Genomic DNA, 26,547 nt, shown 5'->3' with positions numbered 1-26,547 from the left:
ACCACACATGAATTCAGAGCATAGCACTTAAGTCAGGCTGCAATAATCTGATCCTTTTGGGAAATTCTAGTGTCAGGTGTAATTTACGATCCGTATCTTTCAAGTTCCCCCTGTCCTGCTGCTGGCGTCAAACCCCGGGAGCCACCGTGTATGCGTTTGAAACATGTGTCGCTTACTATCTCGCTCGCTGAAGCACACAAAGGTAAAGGGAAGCTTAACATCCTGGGAAAATCTCAAACTGAGTGAAATTACCTTGATCCAAAGATTCCTGCCGCATACCAGCTCGATGAACCCATAACACCACCACAGTAAAACAGCTGAGAGAGATAAAGGGCTGTACAGAGAACGATAGAGTAAAGTAAAAGAGAAAAGAAAAGAATGAAATACTGAAATAAAAATGCAAAGCTGACTACAAACTTTTCAAGCTTAACAAATCTTTTCAAGTATTGTGAACCACATTCTAGACCGGGTCCCCCAATACAGGAGCCATGAAGTGAAATGGTGATCCAGCAGCACCTCCCCACAGGACAGGCCCATGATTCTGTTTGGGTTTATTTAAGGAGTGTGGAGGTTGTTTTGGCTGGGATGCAATTGTGTGAACAATACTAGAGGGAACAATTCAGGGATTTGTGGAATTGCAGATTTAAATATCAGACACAACAGACACAGTACTGTCGGATGTTGCATTCTTTTAAGTTGGGGGAGTCTGAATATTCTGCGTTTCAATTATGCATTCTGGGCTTTATGATACTGGTTCACTGTACTATACTGTACAATACTGTTCACGCCTTGTTAACCTACAATGAACCAGAGTTCTGGACACACTTCTGAGGTGAACAGAAGACTTTATGAGAGGTTCTATGCCTCCATTTCCTAAAACTAAAGATAAATCTGGTCTGCTGAAGGTGTAATCAGTCCTAGAAATGATCTGCATGTAAAAGAGAGGAGAAAATTGAAATAATTAGAGAACATGTTTAGAATAACATAAACTTATGAAAAGAAAGAGTATATGCATATGCGGAGGGTGAACCAACTCCAGGAGATGCGCTTCCTCTTTAAAAACACATTTAAATAGAATGTAATGAAACCGTTTCAAAGCCGGCTCTGGTTTCAAGTTACGTGTCGCATAGCAACAACCTACACATCCCAGGATAAACGTTCCTGCAAAATCATGTTATTAAAGTGGCTATGTTCACAAACCGCTATAATTTGAACATAAAAGACATTTAAATAGAATGTAATGAAACCGTTTCAAAGCCGGCTCTGGTTTCAAGTTACGTGTCGCATCACTTTTAGAAAAAAGTTTTATTCAAATTCTGAACTGATTATATATCACCAAACTCCCAGCTGAAATTCAACCAGATTCGGGCCAAAACCAATTTGCTATCTGGGTAGAAAGCGCACAAAGATTGCTCCCTTTATAATCACTAAAAAGTTGTCACTCACCTCAATTCATTGCAATCACACAAAGTTCCGCTATAATCAATGAATCTGACTGCACATTGAATCTCTTATTTAACACAAGGTCTACACTTTGTTTGGTATGAGTTAACTGGTTACACTTTGTTTTTATAGTCCACTTTAGACATTCTACTAACTATAAGTAACTTTTCAACTACATCATTAGAGTGATCTAACTCTCATTAGAGTATTAGTAGGCTGTAGTAGACTGTTAGGTTAGGGTTAGGAGAATAAGTTGACTTGTAGTTGCCAAGTTACTTATAGTCAGTAGAATGTCTGTTGGGAGACCAACAAAATAAAGTGTTAGCAGATAATAAGCAGACAGTCTACTAATACTCTAATGACAGTTCGTTGACGTAGCTGCAAAGTTACTTATAGTTAGTAGAATGTCTAAAGTGGACTATAGAAATAAAGTGTTAACAGTCAACTTATAACGAGAGGATTTGCTAATCTGGCCTTTGTGCATTCTGACTTAGACACGTCTGATTGGCCATACGTTCAAGAAATCAACAGATATGTTTGTGATTGGCTACATTGCTCAATGCTGCAAAACACTTTTTTTTTTAAACCTTTGATGCTCTCAAGAGAGCAAACACCAAATCTGTTTCACCAATATGCTATAATTACAAAGAAAACTGATCCTAGACCAGCAGTTATGGGCAGCTTTTCCTTCTAAAGACCATCTTAGAGGGTAAAAACTTTGAACCTGCACAGTCCTGCACATGTACCCATTAACACATTTTTCTAAAAATGCATCCATAGTGTCCAAGTCTTATGATATTGGTACAGAATGTATTATATGGCAAGCACTAAGGCTTCCAAGATTTATTTTTATTTAAAATGCACACTAATAAAAGATAATGATCATGCATTGATAACATTAAATCTATTTAGTCAGACTATGGTAGACATTCATTAGGCAACCTCCAGCATATTATTTAAAATTGACAGCACACATGTGCCCATCTGCTAGATTTCAAAAATGTGTCATGGATAATTTTCCACTGAACAGAATGAAAATGATAAAAAAAAAAAAAAAAAAAAAAAAACAACTGAGAGCGAGTCAAACTGGGTTTTCAAGTCATTTAGAGAAATGCAAGTTTCTCTAGCAGAATGCACCTGTTCGCCGAGTGCCACTTATCTGAATTTATCTGCTCTATCATGACCTCAACATCTTGCTCCTGCAAGACAAAATGTGTGACTGCGAGTTTGTTAGCGAGAAATATTTTCTTATATATTCTCCCATTGTGGCGACCGGTGAGAATCTTGTGCTTAAAATAAGCACAACACACACAGACATAAACACACAATGTCTGAAAGCAGGACCGCAGGGCATAACTTTATCAGATCTGAGTGGTTCTATTCTGGCCTTAAACTGTTTGTTGTGTTTGGAGTGATTCCAAGTCATTTTAGATATTTATCAAATGATACCTCTATTCAAAGGGATTCGGCTCTTAATTTCCCCTTTCCGTTTCCTGAAAACATTCCCTACGTGTTGCTGAAAGCAGACGCCGATGTAGAGTGTGCTCACACCTGCTTACATTTCATAAAACTGGCTCTTCATAACTGAAATATTTATCAAATATAACATTCACCTTAACCTTCAGGCTCCACAATAGAAAATCAATAAAATGTACATAAAATAATACAATTAAAGAGAATGTCAAAAAATACATATGAAGAGTTCAGATGCAAAAGCCTCTAAGTGCCATCTGAAATTTTCTTCTAGAATGATCATTTTTATCAAGCTCGTATATTTAAGTTCAGTAATTTCACTTAAATGACAAATAATAGGTAATTTTCATTGCCAATTAAGTGAAATTACTGAACTTAAATATATGAGCTTGATAAAAATGATCATTCTAGAAGAAAATTTCAGATGGCACTTAGAGGCTTTTGCATCTGAACTCTTCATATATTTACTGTTTATTGTATTATTATATTCCATAAAGAAGAACATTCACAGTTTCAGAATTTATTTTAGGAAATCCTAAGGGTTTCCCTATGGGAAACTCAATAAAACCCTGATTTGTTACAAAAACATACGTGTATTTTTCCATTGAGAGCTACCTGCATGGTGGCATTATTATACACATAATGACCTTTTAATTTAATTTACTAGAGTAAATATAGGGATATACAGAGTGTATACAATCACGCCTCACTGCATGGTCATGCAACAAAAGAAGAACTTTCATTCACTATGTTTTTTTGTATATTTTGAGCATCTAGAGAACCCTGACCCACAAAATATAGTAAGAAATTACTAGTAAATTTCACAAAGAAATGGCAAGTAACACATTGAATTAAACATGAAATTTTGAAGAAAAACTGAATTTGTATTTTCTTGTAAAACCTACTCTAATAATCTCTTTTTCAACAACTTTTAAAAGTAATTTTTACAGTGAAATGCCTACGAGCAACCAACAATACAGCAACTTGGCGACCTCTTTTCTTCTCATACATGTTTTATATCAGTTTGGAACGTTTTTACTATATATTTACAATCATGTGTCAGGGCATGGTCATGTAACAAAACACCTGAATATTTCATGTCTTATTTTATATACTGTGTGTTAATAGAATCATCCCAAACTTTGTCACAGCAACAGAATCCGCATTATGCTGGTTTTAAAGTTAAACTTGAGAATGCAAAATCATGTTAAATTTAATACTTAAACTCCGACTGATAAAAATACACTGAAAACATCTTGATCCCTGTTTTTTCCCCATTTCTCTGCACATGGCCATGCTTACAGACATGCTTGCATAAAGCAGCAGAGGTAGACTCATTCTTAACTTTCTGCCCTGCTCCTGTCTACATTTAGGGTAGAGAAAGCCATTCATGATCCATTACCTCAGGAATTCCTCCACATAGTTGAAGAGCCAGTCCACATCACAGGCCGGCACTCACCTTTCAATCACTCCTCTGCCCTAATCACGTTAGCTCGTTCATAATCGCATTGCAATTACTGACAGGAGTGTGACCCTTGCTTTCTGCACTCCCAATCTAATACATGTGTTTCGCCAAAGACAGAGGGATGCTTTGTGTCAGAGAAACAGGGGGAAATGAGGGGGAAAAGGAAAGAAAACAACACTGACATGCTGTGTCATGCAAAGGCTATAAAAAGGGATGCAGCCTTTTTCCTGAATCATTCCGGAGTCGAGAGCACTATTTTTAGCGAGGCAGGGGAGTGTAAACAGCGCCCGTGGCTGGAACCAGACCTGAAATCTTCTCCCTAACAAGGGCTTCAGGAGTCCGAAGCCCCCATTTCTTACATCTTCCCCCTTCCTTTCTCTCATTCTCTCTCTTTCTTCCTTTCACCCCCACCCCCTTCATCTCTCTGCCTGTCTCTCCAGGAAGGTAATCTCCATTACCCTCCCTCCATGCTGATTCAGGATTCAGAACTGTCCACTTCAATCTAGGGCTGTGAATGCTAAGAGGCCATTCAATGTGAGAAGAGAAACTCTGCTGGGGACGTGGGATGGAAATGCCTCGCTCCCCCCGTTAATTTCTCTAGGGCTCGACTTCCACTCTCCAGAGCTTCCCAGCGTGTCAAGGGTCAGCCCCCCCCCCCCCCCAGACCTCCTGACTGATGGGTCAACCCCCCCTGACTTCCACAGAGCTCTCCATGAGAATGCCAGAAAAAGAGAATGGACAACAAGCTTCTAATGAACTGGGGAGGGACCAATCTGGACCCCAGTGCTTGGCCATAAAAGATGCCTTGGAGAGACCAAAAGACCTTTAAAGCGATGTCCCCATCCACACTGCTTAGCTTGAGCAGTTCAGGAAGTTTGCCGACAGTGAATAGAAGCAGTTATGAACAGACGAGCCATGGAGAAAGGCAGTGAGGTGACAGCAGTAAAGCTACCTCTGAATTCCTACGCAGGGCCTGGGAGCATGGGAACGCATTACGGGCTACGGCGGTCATGCCACCAGAGCTTGAATCGGTCGCCCTTAGACAAGCCTTCATCTGCACAATAGTAGAATTGAGTCTGGGGTCCATAAATGAGGTCAAATGGCGTGGTTCTTTAAACTCCTGTCACATGCTCCATCAAAACCATCATCTAGGTAATGTTGTTACATGTATCCAATTAGTGAAATGGAAACAGGGATAGTTACATCCCTGAGCTGACCCTGGGAGAAGCACGTAGACAAACAAGCACACAATGTTTTGGTAAGCTTCAAAGGGTGCCTAAATTCTTAATTGCATTAATAGGCATTTAACCCTCGTCACCAGTAGCATTTTTGATCATTTTCACAAAAGTTTCATGGCCCCCCAGAATATTTTGTTGTATGAATATCTGAACATATAAAATGAAAGAACAGACCTTCTGCTTTAAAACGATGATTTTCAGAACGATGATTAAAATATAGTTGGAGTAGATCGAGTCGATCAACACCCCAAAGCTTCACAGTCCTATACCTCGTCCTTGGTCAACATTTCATTCAGTAACATTAGGCTGTTTTGATTTATAATTTATATGCTGTTAAATGTAGATGATCGCGTTATTTTACATATGCTTAAATATGATATCACTGGTTTCTACTTCTTCTTCGCCTGTGTTTTGATCAGGATATTCAGTACTCTTTCAGAAGATGCCTAATAGCGCCCCCTACCGTATAACAGTGAAAACAAGGAAAGCCAGAAATTTCCGTGAATGGCGGGGAAAGAGTTAAAGAATGTTTTCAGTATTTTTTTGTCCACACAATGCAATTCAGTGGGGTCCAATGTAGTTTTTATTTGTGTTTCACAGAGAGAGAAAAAATCAGACACATTTGGAGCGATATGAGGGTGAATAAATGATGACAGGATTTTAATTTTTGGTTGAACTATCCTTTTAAGGACTCAAACAAATTGTGTATAAACCACATCCTAGGATGGTATCAGAAGGGCAATGTTGGTGGTAGCCGCAAGCATGTAGACCATCTTCATTGCCAAGCCGTAATTATACCCAATAACACCTTTAACACAAGCAGGCTGTTGTTGCCGTCTCTCAGGGTGTGAGGTCAAGCATTTCCTATGTCTATGAATGGTCGCCATCATTGGAATTGTCCTGCTGTGGCTGATGCCCTCCCCTCCACCATTCATTGAAGAGTCATATAAAGTTCGGCATCTCTTTTCCCCTCCCTTCTTCTCGCTTTAATAGACCCACGCTTGCGTATACAGTACATGCCATTCATTGAACTTTGAGTGGAGCTCCAAAACAGAAATAAAAGTGCAGGCACATGAGTGTTTCTCAGCTTGACCTTGAAACACAAAAATTAAAAAATTCACCTCAAATGCATTTCTGTTGTCGAGGAACCTAAACCTAAAAACCGTCAAATCAAGTCAAGTCAAGTCAAGTCAAGTTTATTTATATAGCGCTTTTCACAATACAGATTGTATCAAAGCAGCTTCACAGTATTAAATTAAAATAATACATCAATGTTTGTTTCTAGTGGAAAACGTCCACGTTTGGTAATGCTGATCAATAGTATTGTTGATTGATTAATTCAATTAAATATCCCCAAATATCCCCAACTGAGCAAGCCAAAGGCAAAAGTGGCAAGGAACCGAAAAACTCTATCAGGTGACCTAATGGAGAAAAAAAAACCTTGGGAGAACCCAGGCTCAGTCGGGGGCCAGTTCTCCTCTGGCGTTTATGAACTAGAGGTCGGATTTAACAGTAAGATTAAAAGTATTATATGAATGCCTGGCTGAAGAGATGCGTCTTTAATCTAGTTTTAAACTGGGAGAGCGAGTCTGAGCAACGAACAGTATCTGGAAGACTATTCCAGAGTTTTGGAGCTAAATACGAAAATGCTCTCCCTCCTTTGGTGGACCTACCTGTAGATATCCTAGGTATGACCAAAAGCCTCGAATTTAGTGATCTTAAAGAGCGCGATGGATTATAGGGCGATAGAAGATCCGTTAAATAGACTGGAGCTAAGCCGTTTAGGGCTTTATAAGTCAGTAGCAATACCTTGTAATTAATACGGAACTTTATAGGTAACCAATGTAGTGATGACAAAACTGGTGCTATATGATCATACTTTCCTGATCTAGTAAGAACTCTAGCGGCGGCATTTTGGACTAACTGTAGCTTGTTTATTAAGGATGCAGGACAACAGGCTAATAAAGCATTACAGTAATCTAGTCTCGAGGTCATGAATGCATGAACTAACTTTTCTGCATCAGAAACTCACAATAGGTCTGCTTAAAGGGACAGTTCACCCCAAAATTAAATAATTTACTCACCCTCATGACACTCCAAACCTGTATGACTTTCTTTATTCTGTGGAGCACAATAGAATATATTTTTTAAAATATTAAAATATTTTTGACCATACAGTGAAAGTCAATGGAGTCCAATGTTGTGTCATTGATGCACTACTTTCATCATATGGACAAAAAACTGCTCTTCAAAATATCTTTGAGGGTGAGTAAATGATGAGAGAATTTCCATTTTTGGGTGAACTTTCCCTTTAATCCTTGATGTCGTCAAACTCCCACCCCCCTTTTCCCACTTCAAGAACATGAGTGACTAGTTGAAACTGTGGTGTCAGGCATGGTGGGCTGGGGGAGTGTGAATCAGTAGTGTACCAACAGGTTTGGCTCCCACACCCTGTAGGAAAATAAATACTCCATAATGACTGCTTATTAAAACATGAAACGTGGGTATGACCGAAAGTGTGCATTCCATAGGAAATCCATAACAAGCAAATACATGTTCTCTCATCAGCCGTGACATTTCAAACACACGGGGGAGAGATTAACTACATATTTACAGTAGGTCAGTGGCCGCAATGAAAGATGGCAGAGTAAAAATGTCACTCCGAGCAAATTACCAGATTGTCATCTTCCTCGCAGGTCTGCGCGTAAACTATAACCTGGATCTGATTAATTGAAAAGCATAATATTAATAATAAGAAAGAATTGCAGACGGACGACAACAAGGACCAACAAGGACCAATAAAGAGACCATAAATATCACAATGACAAACATATCTTGTTCTAAGATGCATTTTTTAAATAAGCCTGATAAAAACGAATATGTAATTTAAAAGCATTCCACCAATGGTATACTCTAAGACAGCAGTGTTCATCTTTCTTTTAGGAAAGAAGAAAAGGCTTGTTAGCCCCCCTTGATAACCCCCTACACACACACACACACACACACACACACACTCGCCCACCCACTCACTGCTCAGACTCTGTCCAGGGCCCTGCAGTCTGCTGCGATATAGATTAGGTTTCAGCTCTGAACTTGCATTAGTGTTGCCAGAATGACAGGGGTGGAAATTTCGAAGAAAAGAAAGGACAAGAGGTAAAAAAAAAAAAACAGGAAGAAAGGGGTGTTTTAAATGCTGAGTAGAGGAGTTCGGTTATTATTGGAAAAAATCTAAGAGGTCATTCATGAGCCTGAGCCAAGCTATGAGGAAACTGCTCTCGTGTCTCAAACAGTTGGGGGACCTGGCCAAGTCCTACTTCAGCTGTTGTTCCAGGCCTTGCATTTATCACAGAGGCATTTCCCCCAGAAATCGAGAGACTCTCAGAGGCCAGGCAATTTGTCCCATGTCCTCTAAACCTCCAAAATTGCATGGAAAAGGACATTGTGTTAGAATTCCACAGTTTAAAACACCTAACAACAACAACCATAAAGCAAGACAAACAATGTGACAACACCTTTGTACCAAATCAACATCCTGAAGCAGATCATATGAAAACTTTACCTTTGGTGGAGTGAACCCTCAAGCTATTTCACATACTTTTTCCTGCCCCGCCCCCCTAATTCCTCACCTTTAAAAAAAATAAAAAAAGAACTTTGAGAGTGGGGGAGCTCTGTATTTGACATTTGAGGGGTTAATGATTATGAGAACAAAAAAAAAATGTCTTTCCAGGTTTCTGCCATCTGTCAGTTTTATGGACAGCCAAGAAGGAAATTGGGTCTTTGGGTTGTTTGGCCCTAGAATAATGAGCCACTGAAAATGATTGTTATAGATGACCCCTTAGCGCCGTCCTTATATGGATCAAATCCAGCTGCAATCGGCAAGCTTCAAACAATCAAGGATAAATCAATTGGATGTTATGAGGAGAGGGAGTGAGCTGGGAGCAAGGTAATGACATCCGCTGTGCTACGGAATGGAGGTGCTGGGAACGCTTTCCCGAGCCTTGTGTCGGCAACAAGGTTTTAAGCTACCTCGGCTGCCTGCACACGATTACCAGGGGAGGTGCTCGGCCCCCTTTCAGCACATGAGACTTGAGGAGCATGTATGTTTTGTGCCGTATGAGGATGTTCCTCAGACAAAGCAGTAGATAACATGGTGGGAAGCAAGTCTTGTAAGACACATTCCATGAGGAGTTATAATGTATAGGATGCACGGCGCCAAAGTTGCATTTATGTATGATGGAAAGTTACAAATAAAATACTCCTTGTCCTTGTCGTGTGTGGCATGGTTCAACTATAATTGCTGTAAAATAATAAAAGATACGATTATGACACACATCACACAGTTTAGGTTAGATTCTATTGGAATTTAATCAGTTTGGCCTGAAGCGCTGTTGCAAATCAATCCCCTGAGGTGTTCAGATATAGATTTCAATACATTCTCATGAAATCATTTGCAATAAGATTGGCATGTGCATTCATTCCAAAGCCATATGACACATCTCCTGTGAATCTTCTGATTGAATGAGCATGCCAAATACCACAGTCATGCTTTGGGAATTCTAGCAACCACCCTAAAAATATTTAGCTTCATTTAGACACTTGTTTTACTTCATGCTAGCTGTACATACATGCCCTGCAAGTACTGTCCGAAACTATTTATAGCCGCTGTGATGTTCTGCTGTATGTCAACACTTGTGACAACAGATGTTGCTGAGTGAAAGTGAAAGCTCATGGCCAGAGTTTTAAGTGACATCTGTGAGCCCTCCTGCTACATCATGCTAACACAGAGGCCCTTTGCCCTCGGACAGGAAGTGCGGGCTGCAGCCGCTGCATAGCGGGCGCTTCTCACAGCAGCCTGAGTTATGATGTGCCACCATCATCTGCCGTGTCCCAACAGCTGCCGGGACAGTTGTTGAGCAGTGGTGTTGTTGGCTATAACACAATTAAAATGGCCGGTAGGGCTCACTTTTCTGAAAGTTTGTGTGCAGGATTTAGCAAACCAGTTTTGGAGGTTTTGATGTTTATGACGTGATTTTTTTACACACACAATAGCATTAATGACAGCAGAAATAATGTGAAGATTACGCAGTAGGAAAGCTCTGCATCTGCCAAAGTCTTTTAGAGTATAGTCGAAAAGACCTTCACCCATTCCCGCCTCATTTCTCCTATCCAGCAGGAACTGGGGACAGAAGGAAAAGGGAGAAAGGGAGGTGGGCTGTGGAGGGGGCTGCTTAGCACAAAGAAGAAGCCTGGATTAAGTCATGAGCAGCAAACGACATAGGTTGGATTTTTAACGGGTGAGATCACATCCTCTTCCCTCAGTGGCTGAGAGACTCATCCTCAGTCGGACAGCCGAGTGTTCGGCATGCCAAACGGGACATCCATTACTGGGACAGCAGCATGCGCTAGCGCACATACATTAGAACGTGCATTCACACGTTAAAGTTAGCTACAGATTCAAATGCAAATGATCATGCAAAACATATAGAGTAGACTTCACACGCCACAAAGTTGCAATATATAGGAAATGCAGACATACTGTACAGCCATCAGTCAAATCTACAACACAAGCGCACGCCGGAACAGTCGGCACAAAGGGACAAGCAAGCAGAGTGTGTCTGAGCATGTGTGCGGGTAAGTAGCATGGGAGGGCCGCAAGGTTACATAACTGTGCTACAGCGGGGCCCCCTTGTTCTCTCCCATATGGGGGCACCAAAGGTTTTGCGAGACCCTAGTGTGGAGGGAGCTAGCACAAGCATTTGTTACAGCACTAGGAGAGACTATACATTTGATGTAAAACCAGATGGCAGATTTGTAGTCACAGTTCAGACCTTTGAAAGGCACAAAGCTCACGCCGCGCTTCCAAAACCAGTTTGGAAGTAGATCAGTTCAGCGCTCAAATTGACAAATGGAGGTGCTCGTTAACACCACACGAAGCTCCAGGTTAAAATGCTCCCTCCCTGCTGCAGTCGGAACTAACCTTGACCCTCCGACAGAGGAAAGAGGAGTAGAGAGGATACGACGCTTGAGATGGTGCACAGATGGAGATATTCTCTGCTTATGGTCTCGACACTATAAGGAAATCTAAGACAAGGGGAGAGGAAGAGAGAGAGAGAAGTAGAAAAAACGACCTCGGAGTGTTGTGGGAATTTTCCTCCCTTCCTAAAATATTTCCTGTATGTCTTCGGCCGGGTTGCCTGTTTTTTATCCCCCCCCCTCCAATTCTTTCTCTCCGCAGACTGCCTTTCACTTTGGGGGGCCCTCAGACCCCCTCAGCCGAGCGGGGAGCTTTCAGGGTACCCTGATGGATGCTAATGGGGGACTCTTTCAGATCATTTTACAGGGCTGGGCTTTGATCTGCCGACTGGCTTGCTCTCCACAGGCTGGATATCCAGAGAACATGCAAATCCCCCCCTTACACACACACACAAAAACACCTGTGAAAAAACTCCAAGAGCATGAGGGAAGAAAAGAAGAGCTGGCAGAAGAAAGACGAAAGTTCACGGACACGAAAGAAAAGAATGAGAATGAGACTCAGAAAAGACAAAGGAAAGAGCGGAGGGAGAGTATGTCAAAAAGGCAGGGACTGAGAAAGAAAAAGAGAGTGAGTGAGAGAGAGAGAGAGAGAGAGAGAGAGAGAGAGACGCTTTAGGGGGGAGGGTGGTGGTCAGAGCCTGAGGCGGATGTATCTGTGCTGTTGAGAATTAGGAAGGAAGAACTGGAAAAGAAAGTCCGGTGAGGGAACCTTGTCAGTAGCACGCAGCAGCCACACTTTGAATGGTGGTTAAGTGTGGGGACAGCTGGAGGCAGTTGATTGGCTAAGAGGCTATGGAACTCGTGCTTCCTGTGGCCAGCTGCTATACCCATGGCCCCAAGTGACAAGGGTTATAATTGATTACTATCTGGCAGTTCAGCAGAGTGTATAGAGTGCATAGAGCCGCTGAAGTACAGTACAGCTGGCTACACAGTAAAATGAAAGAAAAGTGTTTTTATCCTCGCTCTCTCTCAATCTTTCTCCTTTAGACCACTGTAGGCATGGCACAGCACGTGGTCTGACACCATCTAGCTTTCTAAACCTGTCTTCTGTCTTGTCCTTTTTCTGCAGTCGAAGCTTCAGAAACCCATTCTGTATCCGTCTTGAGAAGGAAATGGGCCCGCACGTGAAAGCAGACCCCTCAAAATACCTGACTTCAAAGCTATACATTTAGGTGTGCGGATTGCTTGCAGACATTGCACGCCAAACTAGAGCTGTTCCCCCACGTTGCTGGAGACCTTCCTGTGAGCCATGAGCTCAACCCTGTGAGCTCCATATTGGGAGGAAAGACATAAAGGGCTCTTGTGCGCCGGTGCCCGGCTCAGGTCCTAATTCACTTTATTAGTTTCATTGCTTTATTAGATTCCATGCAAAGGGAAAGAGGGAGAAGAAATTATGTACGTTTCTGAAATAAGAAGGATATTTTTGTAGCCTTTTGGAAACAGAAAGCTGAGCCTGATCAAAGCCTCCTGGAAGTCTGGGGTCAGATTGAGCTGCCATGCTTCAAAAAGGGAAGATAAGTATTTTCTATGGCTCTCAACCTTTTCTTTCTCCTCCTCCTCCTCCTCCTCCTCTCCACCCCTTTTAGGTTTAAGTCTATGATGTAATGTTTTGGGGTTCTTTAAAGGAAGGAAGGATGAAGGCTTCTCTCTTCAGCACCTCTTTGTACTAATGGAAAGCCCTCCTCAGGACACATCCGCCCCTATGGCCTCGTAGCATCCAGGGGGCAGGAAACGGCTCCAGCCAGATGAAAAAGAGGAAGTGTGAGAGGAGAATCCTTGTTGGACACGATCCACTCCGACGGAGCCTTCTCACTGTAACAGAGCCTGAATGGAGATGGGAAGAACTCTGGAGTCTGTCCATTAAACGCAGCAGACAGTGTTACCCGTTGTGTCACAGACATACTTGTTTCTTGTGCACTGAGCTTAGGTAATTTCTTTGGTTCTAGCCTCTTTACCAGAAAGAATGAGCAATTCAACAATGCATACAGCTAAAAGGTGCATGTGGTGTCACTCTCTGTGTTTCTTTATGACTACGGGTGACAGGATGGAGAATGTTCACCTCAGTGGAAACAAATTCTGAGTCACCTCTTTGAAACTGCGCTATGAGTATCAGTTTCACACCCCTAAATCAAACTTCTCACTGGCCCAAACTTACAAAAAAATTTTTTTCTAAAAATACTTTTAGAAATTTCAAGGTTCGTCTTTCTAGAAAACAAAAATTATATTTGAAAAAAATTGTTTTGTTTGACAAGAGTACGAAAAACAATACAGACAATCTTTATGCAAAAACTGAAAAATGTATTGTTTTATAATTGTGACCCCCACACTTTTGAGATCATATAGCATTGCCTAACTTTTCAAGTGCCACATTCATGAATATTAAAGAGTGAACAGTGAAAGAAAGGGAAAATTCATCCTTGTGATTTGTTCCTAAATCCCATGCTCCATTTCCATACAGTCTAATGACTGTACAGTGTGAATGGGCTGGAAAAAGGCCTTTCCTGGAAGAAAGCAGGGAGACGTAGCGAAGAGAGACTCATGATGACTACAGCATAAGCAGAAGCATCAAGACAGAGCCTCCACCTCGGCTTTGGGCCCAGACTCCCAGATGTGTGTCATCTTCTGGCTCCGACTGCAGCTGAAGGTAATTTTGCTGGAGAGGAACCAGGGAGGGAACACCCCGTTAAAGCTGAGCCCCACAGACACAGCAGACAGAGCAAAACTTCCTCCTTTCCTCAAAGACATTGTTGACACTGACTGGGACACTTCGTACCAGCAGAGGGAGAGGCATATGGATGGAGAGTTAGCGATGGATGATGTGATGACAACTGTGATCTCTCTTCAGACACCAACTCCTGTTCCCACACTACAATGGAATGCAAGACCATTACTAACTTCTCAAAACGCTTTCAAATGTGACGTAAAAATGAGGGAAGGAATAAGGACTAAGTTGACTTCTTTACATGTAGTTTTGCAGTCCACTGTCACATGCTTCACTGCACTGCTTTACTGTAGTCGGTGCATTGTTGTTTTGGTTTGTCTACGATTTTTCTTGTGAGTTATGGGCTTCTCTTGTGTCTGCTCTTAAGAGGCACCTAAAAATACCCAGTGAGGTAATGAGAAAGCCTCTGCACTATTTACATTTTGACGAGTTGGGCTTTCAGAACAGAGTCTGCTGAGAGAGGCGAATCTTTGAGATGACTGAGGGGGGAAATTGTGAAACGTTCTACATAGAATGGTACAGATGGCTGAGGCTGAGATAAAAGGGGCAGACATTAAGAAATGGAGAGAGGCCAAGGCAGAGCAGTCATTCGGTGAAACAGTCAAAAGGAAAGAAAAGAGAGAGCGAGAGAGGAAGGTGCGCAAGACAGGAAGACAGAGACAAACATGAGAGACAGAAGTCAAAAGAGACAGAGAGGATGAGAAAGACCATGGCTCTATATCTGAAAACTGAAAATATCCCCTCCTTTTCTGCTCTCGCTCATGAGTGCTGATGTGCATGAGAACTGGAAAGCAGAAAGAAAGATGGTGGCTGCGCAGTCTATACCAGTGCTTTCATCAACACCAAACTAGAGATGTGTTCCTATTAACTCATATTAGTTAATTTAGCATCCATATTGTTTTTTATGAACTGGTGCAGTTTGAGAAATACAGAATCTGAGATAAAAAAGCAAGAACGCTGAACAGTTGTGAAGTGCTGCATAAATCTACCTCTGTACAGAGTCTTTATATATATATATATGCACATGTTCCGCTACAACTCTCACTCACACAAATTGCAAAAACCTGAAACCCATTTTATTTTCTCTCCTTAAAAATGAATTGTTATGAATTTTATAGCAAAATCAAGTGCTGGTCGGGAATCACTGGTCTTCTTTCATCTGTTTGAGAATCAACAGAAAAGAAAGCGGAAAAACATGTAAAGTGGTAATGTCACCATCATTTTTTATAGCCTTTTATACAATGCAGATTGTTTGAAAGCGGCTTCACAATAATAAACAGGAAAATATCAATCAATGATGTAAACTTTACCAAATATGAGACAAATTTAAATTCTGCTGTAAAGCAGCTATACAGAAAACTATAGTGTCAATATTTAGCTCAGTTCGGTGTTGATTCAGTTCTGTTCAATATCTGTGTACAGTTCATCAACTATGAAATGAGTTCAGTTCAGCCTGTACTGTACTGTTTATAGGCATTCCAATTCAACAACAGTATCAAAATCTATGAAGTGGACTGTGAATCGATGCCAGTGTACAATAAGTGCTCCATAAGAGTGTTGACATGGAAGGCCATAAACTGAGAAAAGAGAGTGAGGCCAGATGAAAGCGGGCAGGGAGTGATGAACTGAGACAGAGCCAGTGGAAAAGAGAACTGTTAGGGCTTTCAGGTCTCCATCCCTCCGGACCATGACGCTATCTGGAGATGAGCCTGTGTGATGGTCTCTCATTCCAGCCTAATGGCCAGAGGCCTCCAGATAATGAACAGGATGGACAGACTTCCAAGCCTCCCTGGGTGTGCAAATTTATGAATGATTGGGATCACGGCAGAGGCACGTGGAAGGAAGTACCATGTTTGTCCTCGTATGCCTGTCCTCCTTTCCCTTGTGACAGCGTCAGTCAGTTCAGATTCAGATGAGCTCCTAATGTTTCACATTCATTGACACAACACACTTTCCTTTAAATTCCAACTGTGGGAATGCCAACAGCCAGGAACATGCTACTGAGGTCAAACAAAGTTAGATAAGGCAAAAATCGGAGTCATGGACTGGACTCTCTAGTCTAAACACAAAACCAAAAGAGAGAGAACAAGGACCAAATACGCTAAATTAAAATCGGCTTCCTATCAGGGCCTGCAAACGATCTTAACTGATTTTACTCAAAGCTGGAAACAATTTGCAGGGTCTTGGGTGAGTAAAGTAATAGTGTAATACGGGCCTGATTAAGCTATTAAAGAGCTAGAGAGTGGAGTTACGTTATGTTTGAATGGAAAGGGGCTGAACACAATGAAACATAGATAAGCGGCTATTCATAAAGCATGTACTTGTACACACACATTGGCAGATGAGCCTTAACTTGACACGTTGCAATACCTCTAGCTACAGATGATTCACATTCGAAATCATGTCAATCACTCCTGCTCCCTCCCACCCTAAAAATAAGAAAAGAGGAGAAATGTTTGGGTCTTATCTGCAGGAAATAGCGTTTGATGAAATTACACTCCTGGGCCAGAGCTTGAAAGTGATGGCCGGGCCCCTGCACTCATTATCGTGTCCCCTGACGCGCGGCCTGCCCTTGATCCTCGGCCGGACCCCACCAGGAACGCGGAAGGTAGACTGCGGAGGGCCAACTGAGCTGGGTGGGCTCGCTGCTTGGCCCTCGCTCTGGGACATGTTCAACTATCACTGTGGTATGTTGGTATGTACGCTGGTCCTTCTGTGCCCGTTGAGGGACCACAGGCCTGTCCTCAATGCTGAACAATCGCCACCCTGCCCAGAGGAGCTCATCTCAGGGAGATGATAGCTAGATCCTGGCCGTATTTCTAACTAATTTCTAGCTAAGAACTCATTTCTATACCCCATCCTTGACTTTACACAAAAAGACAAGTATTTGTGTTCTGTCATGTCACTTCAAATTCTTTTCTGATCTAACTATAGTTAAAACACTGGCGTTAGGGATGGGTGATACCATTATTTTCTTTTCAATCTGACACCAAGAACTATCAACTCTACTATCACTGCAATTAAAGCTACAATATGTAAGATTTTTGTAATAAAATCTCCAAAAATCACTTGCACAGTGTGATATATTTCCTAACAATATCCCAAAAGTTCCCAAAGATTTTTAATTTCAGAGAAATTCCAATTTTAAATAATGGCTTGTCCCTGTCCCACGCCCGTCAATGACGTAATATCCACGTTATCCCTGGTTTCCGCTCGTACTTCCATAGTAACCATGGCGACAGATGTGGACAACCGCGTTACGACTCGCACACGCTGTTGTTGTTTCATTCAAACATTATGGACTATGGCAAGCAGACTTTGGGACAAAAGGAGAACTAAAACAAGGATCAATATCAGCGTGGCGTTTTCGAGATGCCGAGAGCTCCACGTCCATGACAAACTTCAACTTGACAGAGTCGTAGATATGCACTCCTGTATGCACGCTCCTGCATGCACTTTATTAGACAGGTGAGCAAATGTACATAGAACAAATCAATGTTCCGTATTTTCCGGACTATAAGTCGCTCCGGAGTATAAGTCGCATCAGTCAAAAAATGCGTCATGAAGAGGAAAAAAACATATATAAGTCGCACTGGACTATAAGTCGCATTTATTCAGAAATTTATTTCACAAAATCCAAGACCAAGAACAGACATTTAATCTGGAAAGGCAAGTTATTCAACTACACAGTAGCACACAGAACAACAGGCTAAGTAGGTGTCCGGTATGTTAACGCACCCCACATTAACAGTTATTCAGCTACACAGTAGCATAAAGAACATATACCTGGGAGGCTGAATAGTCTAAATTAACATAAGCCAGCGAGTCCAACAAGCAAGTTACCAGTAAACAAGTTCACCAAGCTCCCGCGATCTCATTCCACAACACTGAATCCATTGAATTTTCTTCATCCTTGGTGTCGCTTCTGAACAACTCCGCCATAGAGCGCCCTCTCGCGGCTGTAGACGGTAATGTTTTCATCTCAGTCTGAATTAATTTTAATATATAAGTCGCACCTGACTATAAGTCGCAGGACCAGCCAAACTAAGGAAAATAGTGCGACTTATAGTCCGGAAAATACGTTTATATAGCTCAACATGATGAAATGTTAGAATATGATCAGTATGTTATTCTAATGTTGATCTAGCTTACTGCTAGTCTCATACAGATAAACTAACACATAGAAAAACATTATAACTTTCAACACACTCAAATGCAGTTTAGTGTGATAATGTAGACCAAGTGAAACAGCGCTGCATTACCTCACAAGTTTAATTCGTCAAATAAACTGACCTGTGTGAATAGGATTTCAGCACTTGCGGGTAGTTCGGTAGAATGAAATGTCCTTATTCCTTTATATCCGCGGGTCTCGTGTGTGGTGCTGATATCTGTCTCTTATTAGCAATCGCGACCTGCTTCATTCCACAGTCATGTTAAAAACATCAATGTATTCACTCATCCATAAACATTATTAGATCCTTCGGCATGACGGCAAGTTCCATAATTCTGCTTATGCGTCATCAACGTACGCCTTTGATATTGTAAGAGGTTAACGACCCCTAGCGGCGAAGAAAATTACATATTGTAGCTTTAATTAATTTGTTTGTTTGTTTATTTATTTATTTCAATAAAATGGTGATTACAGTATAGCCATTAACCATTAGATTTGAAAGTTATAAAACCTTTACTATTAGCTACGAGGTTGTTAAACGATCGTATTTGGTTCTGTTGAAGTTGTCAGCCAGCATCATTTCAACTTAGTTTTAAAATAATTGTGTTTAACAGCAGAATTCGTTGTGAAAACTACATTACCCATGATGCTGTGCAGAAAATTACACCAATCAGACAGTTGAAAAAGCAACAGTGTCAAAATAACCCTTTAGCTCCCCCCACTACCATGAAGCACTGTGAATGACGTAATCGAGTCGGTCTCCCTAAACTCTCAAATATTTCAATATATATATATATATATATATATATATATATATATATATATATATATATATATATATATATATATTGCAATAAACTTAAAATAATATACAGTATATATAAATTAGCAGTTTTAAATTTCTCCATAGTATTTAATTCGATTTTTCTTTTCAAAATGCATCAGGGGATTGTAGGTTTTTCCCTCACTAAAGCTGCTTCAAATCGAAGTTTGTAATGTTATGATTTACCTCATAGCTGGTTGGCTTGGTTTATGCTTACCCTAGTGAACAAAACAAATGCTAAGTATACTTGCAGCCAGACTAATTTAGTATACTTCAAGTGAATGTTAATGATTAGTTAACTTGAAGTGTGCTATTTTGAAACAAATTAATCTTGTACTAAGTTTATTTTAATTGTTAATTAAATTGTCGTAAAGCATAACTTTAAGTGTACTTAGTGTACGTACTTTTGTGTACTAAATTGGAACAACTTCAAGTAAACTTAGTATACTTTAAGTATATGTCTGTGTAGGGACTAATTACAAGCTTGATTAGTGATATTAAAGTGTACTTTATTTGTGTTACAAGTATATTACAAATTCATTACAAGTGTCTTCGAAACATACAAGCAATATACCATAAGTGTATATATATATATATATATATATATATATATATTTAAGATTTTTATTTTATTTTTATTTTTTGCCTTTTATTAGGATAGGACAGTAGACAGGAAGTGAGGTGGGAGAGAGAGAGAGGACGGGATCAGGAAAGGTCGGGTCTCCTAGAGCACAATGGCGATACATGTCGGCCGCACCATAAGTATATACTACAAATTGCACACTTTGTCTTCAATAAAAAAATGCACATTAATAGACAAATAATACTTAGCTATACTTTGTACAAAATACTATTGTATACTATAATGTATTTTGAAAGTATACTTTCAATGCATTGCTACAATGATCATTTCCAGCACACAGTTAAAATATACCTAAAATATATTTTTAATAAAGTGCAAATAAATACACTTTTGAAAAATAAACTAAAATAATTGTACTTTAGTATATTTTCTAAAAATATATTTTAGAAAAATATACTTGAAGTGAAAATTCAAAGTGTGTTAAAAGTTGTAATGTGAAAATAGGTAAAATAGGATTTTTGTTAGTATATTTGCAATGTACTATTGAAAAAGGGAATATATTTCAAATACAATAAAGTATACTTTTTTCACTAGGGATTGTTGCACTCTATAATAACTGTCAGATTAAGCTTGGTTGCCATTTAGTGTTAAATAAGTTCAGATTATGTTTCTCTGCCTATCTCTCATGATTTTATTCATGTTAAAAAAGCAGAAGGTGAAATAAAGTACACAATAAAGTAAGAGTTTCCTAATAAGGTAGTTTATATATATACTATATATATATATATATATATATATATATATATATATATATATATATATATATATATATATATATACACTACATAAATAGTAAAATCATAATTAAAAACAAAAATATATATTTTTAATGAAATACATTTTTTAAAATAAAAATATACATATATTTTTAAAGGGGTCATGAACTGAGAAATCACATTTTCCTTCAGCTTTTGACATATTACATCATACTATAAGAATATTCTGTAAGTTTCAGAACTGAAAACGTCCTTGTTAAAAAAAAGCTTTTACTTTAATCCAGCCCAGAGAACGACGCGATGTGGAATGTGCCTATTTATGACGTCATAGATAGGTGAAAGACCACCTCTGCAGAAGAAAATAAAAGCCTGCTTCATCATTGCAACTTTGGCCCCGCCCACTGGAGTGTTAGTGAGATAACGAGGAGAGAAGAGCGATACAGGATCACTGGACTAAAAATAACATTAGGCTACCTTCCAAAGGATCCTAATGCTAGGAATATGGTTATTTATTTTAATAACCATATGACTGTCTCAGTTGAGCATTATTTATATGTATTCAGTACATTTCTCAGTGGCTTCTTTGGTAAACCAGTCACAATTTGCAGAAATCGAGTTGCAATGACGAGATCACTGCATTCATGCGCTCAACATGTCTGTGCTACAATGCTCATCGCTGCGACCTTTCATGCCACAATATAAATGTAATGCTATAATCAACACTTTTCATGATTAGTTAACCTTGAGAGATGTAATAGTAAAAATGTGCTAAAAGTTTTCGAGAGAGTTCCACATGTAATACTAGCTATTTCATATGCAAACATGTCAGCCTATCACAGCAGAGTGTGTTTACACTGAAGTCTCACAGCAGACACGCCCCTTCAAACAGAGCGTTCAAATCAGATGCTAAAATCAGGGTAGGAAAAATGCCTTTTAATTCCAAATTATGACAATTTTTGATGTAAAAATCATACTAACATTTTAAGTGCACCCCAGGAAACATTATAAAACAATAAAACAATGCAGTTTGTGATCCCTTTAAAAAGGCATATCAGAAGTATCAGTCCTCTCAATACAATATAACACTGGTATTGAACACATTAATATTCAAGATCAGTCTTCCCATTTCTAATTGCCATTTATTTGTTCCCCAACATGCTCAACTGTTTCACACAGATGAAGAATGTCAGTCTCGACATGTGATCCTTAATTGACATTCGCATGAATAGAGTCACGCATGCATACGCTGGGGCTTTCCCCATTAGTAGAGACCTGATGTCAGCAGCCCAGCACAGGCCATAGGGCAAAGCCACCGATCTATTTCCGATACTCGAGCACTTCTCATACTCATGTATGGGATACCGATTTGCGGTGGCACACAAAGCCCAGGAACACTTCACCTGAGAAAAAGTCCCCCACTCCCTCGCTCAGGGCGCTGCACCTCGGGACAGACTTGTGGTTAATGCCTGACAATTCCAGAGCAATAGAAACCTGGATTGACTCTTCAAAAGCTCAATCTCAGGTTGCTGTCTTCAACGCATTCACGTCACACACCTTCACCTGCTCAGCCATTGTGTGGAAGATACAAGATACTGCACGCTTGTGGTTGGGAGATGCACTTTCCACATGATCCCTTGTTTCCCTTGTTTGATTCATTGATGAGAAGTTCTCACAAGTTCTGCAAGCTTATCGAGAGGACTATAAATATGATAGACACCCCCGGGACCTGCGCTGTATCCTTAATCCTCAGAGACTCGGAAAAGGAAATCATCGATTCTTCCCACCACTCGCTCTGGGAATGAGAGTGCTTGTGCTTTCCCCTTTTGCTAAACGGGATATTATTATTTTAACGTCCGATCGTGCCCTACCCACGCTAAGCTATTTGTGTGGTTGGGAGAGAGGACAGAAAGGGCCGGTGGAAGTCTGCACTTATGGAGTCACTGTGGTAGCCATCTCTTCTCAGACAAAGAGCCTCCTCTCTGGGGAACCTGATATTGACTTAGCTTCCTAACCTCCAGAAGGACTACACACAGCAGAGAAATATCACAATGACCTTTCCCAATATTACAGTATATGTGGAAGTGGAAGTTGCAGGTGAAAAGTACCATGACATCGCACACATCAAGGTTATTTACCAAACCTGTGGTGAAAATGTAACACTATTGTATATCAGTTAAATTTACAAGAGCTCCTCTGAAATTTGAGTATGTATCAAATGTATTTATAGAGCTTTACTAAAAATGGAAATAGCATTAAAGTATCATAACTGGTCTCCTATCACATGTTATAGCAATCACATGTATTTTTGGTCCGCAGTAAATGCATCGATTCATTGTTTCACATGACTCTGCTTCCTGTGAAAAATAAAATCATGGAATGCACATTTTCATGGTATATATGCTGCTTTCATTTCTGCATGTGGAGAAAAATGGTTTATCCATCATTAATGATAAATGACGGATAAACCATGGATTCAAATTGGGACCACTAATGCTTTATTGCATTATAACTCTTAACTAATTAGAGAAAGTTGTTACTTATGGATCGTGACATGTTACGTTTTCCTTATTGTTTCTCACTTTCAGTATGAAGTTCTTGGTTTTCTACAACAGTAACACAAATGCTTGACTGGCAGATTTTTTACTCAGTGGGGACATTTTAAGATGACATTGTTACAGTGTAATTTCATAAATAGGTACCAAGTAATATTATTCAACTACATGCACTTACTATAGGATTAAGGTTAGGGCTTTCTTTAGGGTTAGTTACTTATAATTATGCATCATTTACCATTATTACCTTTAGTATTAAAGGTTACCTTTAATTCTTTCAAAAAGTAATCAGTTTGTGATGCATATTACATGTACCATATTGCCACCAACGTTTGAACATTTTGTGCCTTTAGAAAACTACATTTAAATGAGCAGATACACTGGTTTTATCTCTAAAACCACATCAGGTTAATAGATCCTAGTGGAGCTTCATTGACGCATGTCGTTTCTGTATCAGCTTTCTAACTTCTTGTTAGATCAGTTTGAATATGGGTGAAAGTGAGCCTTGATGAAAAGCCTGTGGCTCTGCACTGATCTAAGATCTGCTTAGTGTAACCCACTGCATCTAAACAGGGTTACCACACAGGAACTGTGAGCGTGTGCACGTCCACACACTCCACATGAATACGGAACAGAGCTGATGGCCAGCGGTGAAGACCATGTTCCCAACTGGTGGATGAAAAGAGAAAGTTCATGTGTTGACACACATACACAAACAGACACATGCACACAGCTGCTGTGGAGGATGCTGGTGGTATGCTGAAGCAGAACTTCACTTTTAGTGTGTGTGTGTGTGTGTGTGTGTGTGTGTGTGTATGTGTGAGAGAGCAGCAGCAGCAGAAGCAGTTGCTCTGGCGATGTGGATGTGCCGTGCATCAGTTCTCCCTCAGCTAGCCGGCTGTGGTGATCTGGTGCAGATGGTGCAAAACGCAGGCAGATGTTTCCTTCATTGAGTCGTTGTGCACCACCAAACAATGCGCTGAATTACAATACTTTGCGTATACATGAGGTTGTGTGTGTTTTCTATATGTTTGTCTTGCATCGAGTTGTCAAGCTAGCAGTAAAGGACCAAACAGACAGTTAATAAAGGCCTTCTGAAGCGAAGTGATGCGTTTTTGTAAGAATAATATCCATATTTACAACTTTATAAACTAGAATCACTGGCTTCAATACACGAGTCGAGTTCCGACGGAACACTGACCCGACGCATGACGCATCGACGAACCTGAAAGCGCAGAGGATAGAGCAAAATAAAACACAGGTCACAAATTAGAAGTCTAAAACGAGTATTTATGAAGAGAAATGTTGGAGGAGCTTGAGTTTGTTGCCCAGCCCTATTTGTTTGAACCGCAAGAGCCGTCTACTCTCACCTAAGCTTACGCTACTCCTACGTCCTATAGACCTTATGTAGCCCCGCCCCTTTTCAGCGCTGCGCTCGTTGTCTTTTGACTTCCGGTTTTATTTTCACAGCGATATTGCGTATTTATGAATAAGCGGCTCGTTTTAAAATCTTCCCGGTCTACTGACATTTGTTAAGACATCTGGTTTAAACATTACAATCCTCATGATAACTTTCGTTAACTTTTGTTAACTTTATATTAAGTAAATCCACTTCAAATGCTAATTACTCCTGGACAGCAATGCCATAGGAATATACAGAGCGACTGGAAAAACGGAAGTTCAAAGACAATATTCTAAAGATGGCGGCGTCCTTGTTTCTCTGGTGCATAAGGTCAATACCGGTGTGGTGAATAATATGGTTACTCGGTGTATTGGGTCCGGCCGTAGGACCCAAGCAATCCGATTGGCTTAAAGCCCGTTATATGGGTAATCGCTTTAGTGCCTGGTTACAAATCATACAAAATCATTTTATTATAGAAGACGTTTGTACTACGTTATAACGAGTCATTAATGTATTTTAAATTATACGTTTCATATACTAGTATTTAACCGAAGCTATAGATTGTAAAATTAAACATTTCTCGTTGTTCGTGTGTTTTTTAGTTAACTTAGATAATAGCATAGCATACAGCTAACGTTATCCGATGATCGTGCTATGAGCTTATACTGCACTGATACTGCCTTACCGTATTCACAGCCTACTGGCATACTAATGGGGTCCTACGGCCGGACCCAATACACCGAGTAACCATATTATTCGCCACACCGGAACTCGACTCTCTCGTGAACGCGCAGACAGACGTTATCGGAAGCTAGTGAAGAGCTAGTTATGATTATGGATATTTTTGTTACAAAAACGCATTGCATTTTTTTGGGGCTTCGAAATCTCAGGCACCATTCACTCCCATTATAAAGCTTGGAAGAGCCCGGATATTTTGCAATATAATTGTGTTTGGCTGAAAGAGTCATATTCAACTAGGATGGCTTGAGGGTGAGTAAATTATGGGATAATTTTCATTTTTGGGTGAACTAACCCTTTAATCAATGATAATGTATAGACGAGATGGAAAATTACCATCATGGCAGTAGTTAAAGGACATGCTGTCGATGAAAATATGAGAAGAAACAATGGCTCAGTATTAACAATTCACTAACAATGTTTTAAAGAAGAGAACTCTAGAAAGAAAATGATTGACCTTCTTTTGGCATTAAAAAGCTACAGTCAGGATTTACTAAAGACATGACAAAGGCTGACCTTCTTGTAGGAGTTTTCCTTTCGTACGCAAAATTTATGGGAGGAGAGTATTTCAATAAATCACACAACGTGATTTACTAAGGTTTTGCGGTAGTTTACTGTATTTTGCGCTGTTATTAACGCCAAAAAAAAGATGTCTTAACCATTTTGCACTTGACATGGCTGCGTCGGTGTTCTTTAATTTGTGCAACGACATTAGATCTTAGAACTTTACACTCCCATTGGCACATTTGGGATTGCGGTCTCATGCTAGTTTGCCCTGTTTAGCAAATCTAGCCCTTGGACCCTTGCGATTGCCATTGCATATGCACGTCCTTGAGTTTATTACCTGGGCTAATCCTTGTGGAACACTTTATTTATAAAGTAAAGGTGAAAGGAAAATTTCAACCGAGAAAAAATGCAGTTGGATCACGAAATATACCATATACCATCTAAAACTCTTAAACCCTGTAGGGAAATAATACCAACCCTATTAAGAACCTGGCGTTTTCTCTAGCGTCTTTAATGGAAGAGGAAGTGATACAGGCTGGTCTCCAAATCTGACATTTAAAACAGTACCAGCAATGACACACAATCTAATGAGACAGATGGGTCCAATAAGCGGGAGATTGG

At 40.1% G+C, this 26,547-nt stretch overlaps 1 protein-coding gene across 3 annotated transcripts in view; it reads right to left on the bottom strand.

The window, feature by feature from the left end:
• Positions 1-26,547, bottom strand: part of ccnd2a (cyclin D2, a) — a 149,492-nt gene that overhangs the window by 24,051 nt on the left and 98,894 nt on the right. For 2 of the 3 annotated variants that reach the window (XM_079859083.1, XM_079859085.1), the window contains one exon: positions 253-334. The exons of the other annotated variant lie outside the window; for it this stretch is intronic. In XM_079859083.1, coding sequence (XP_079715209.1) covers positions 253-334 — 82 coding nt within the window. The remainder of the gene's footprint in view (positions 1-252; positions 335-26,547) is intronic. 3 annotated transcript variants of the gene reach the window in all.

This window comes from Squalius cephalus (assembly GCF_949319135.1).
Source record: "Squalius cephalus genome assembly, chromosome: 23".
In the NCBI taxonomy this organism is placed as follows: Eukaryota; Metazoa; Chordata; class Actinopteri; order Cypriniformes; family Leuciscidae; genus Squalius; species Squalius cephalus.
This window is presented reverse-complemented; position numbering and strand designations above follow the sequence as displayed.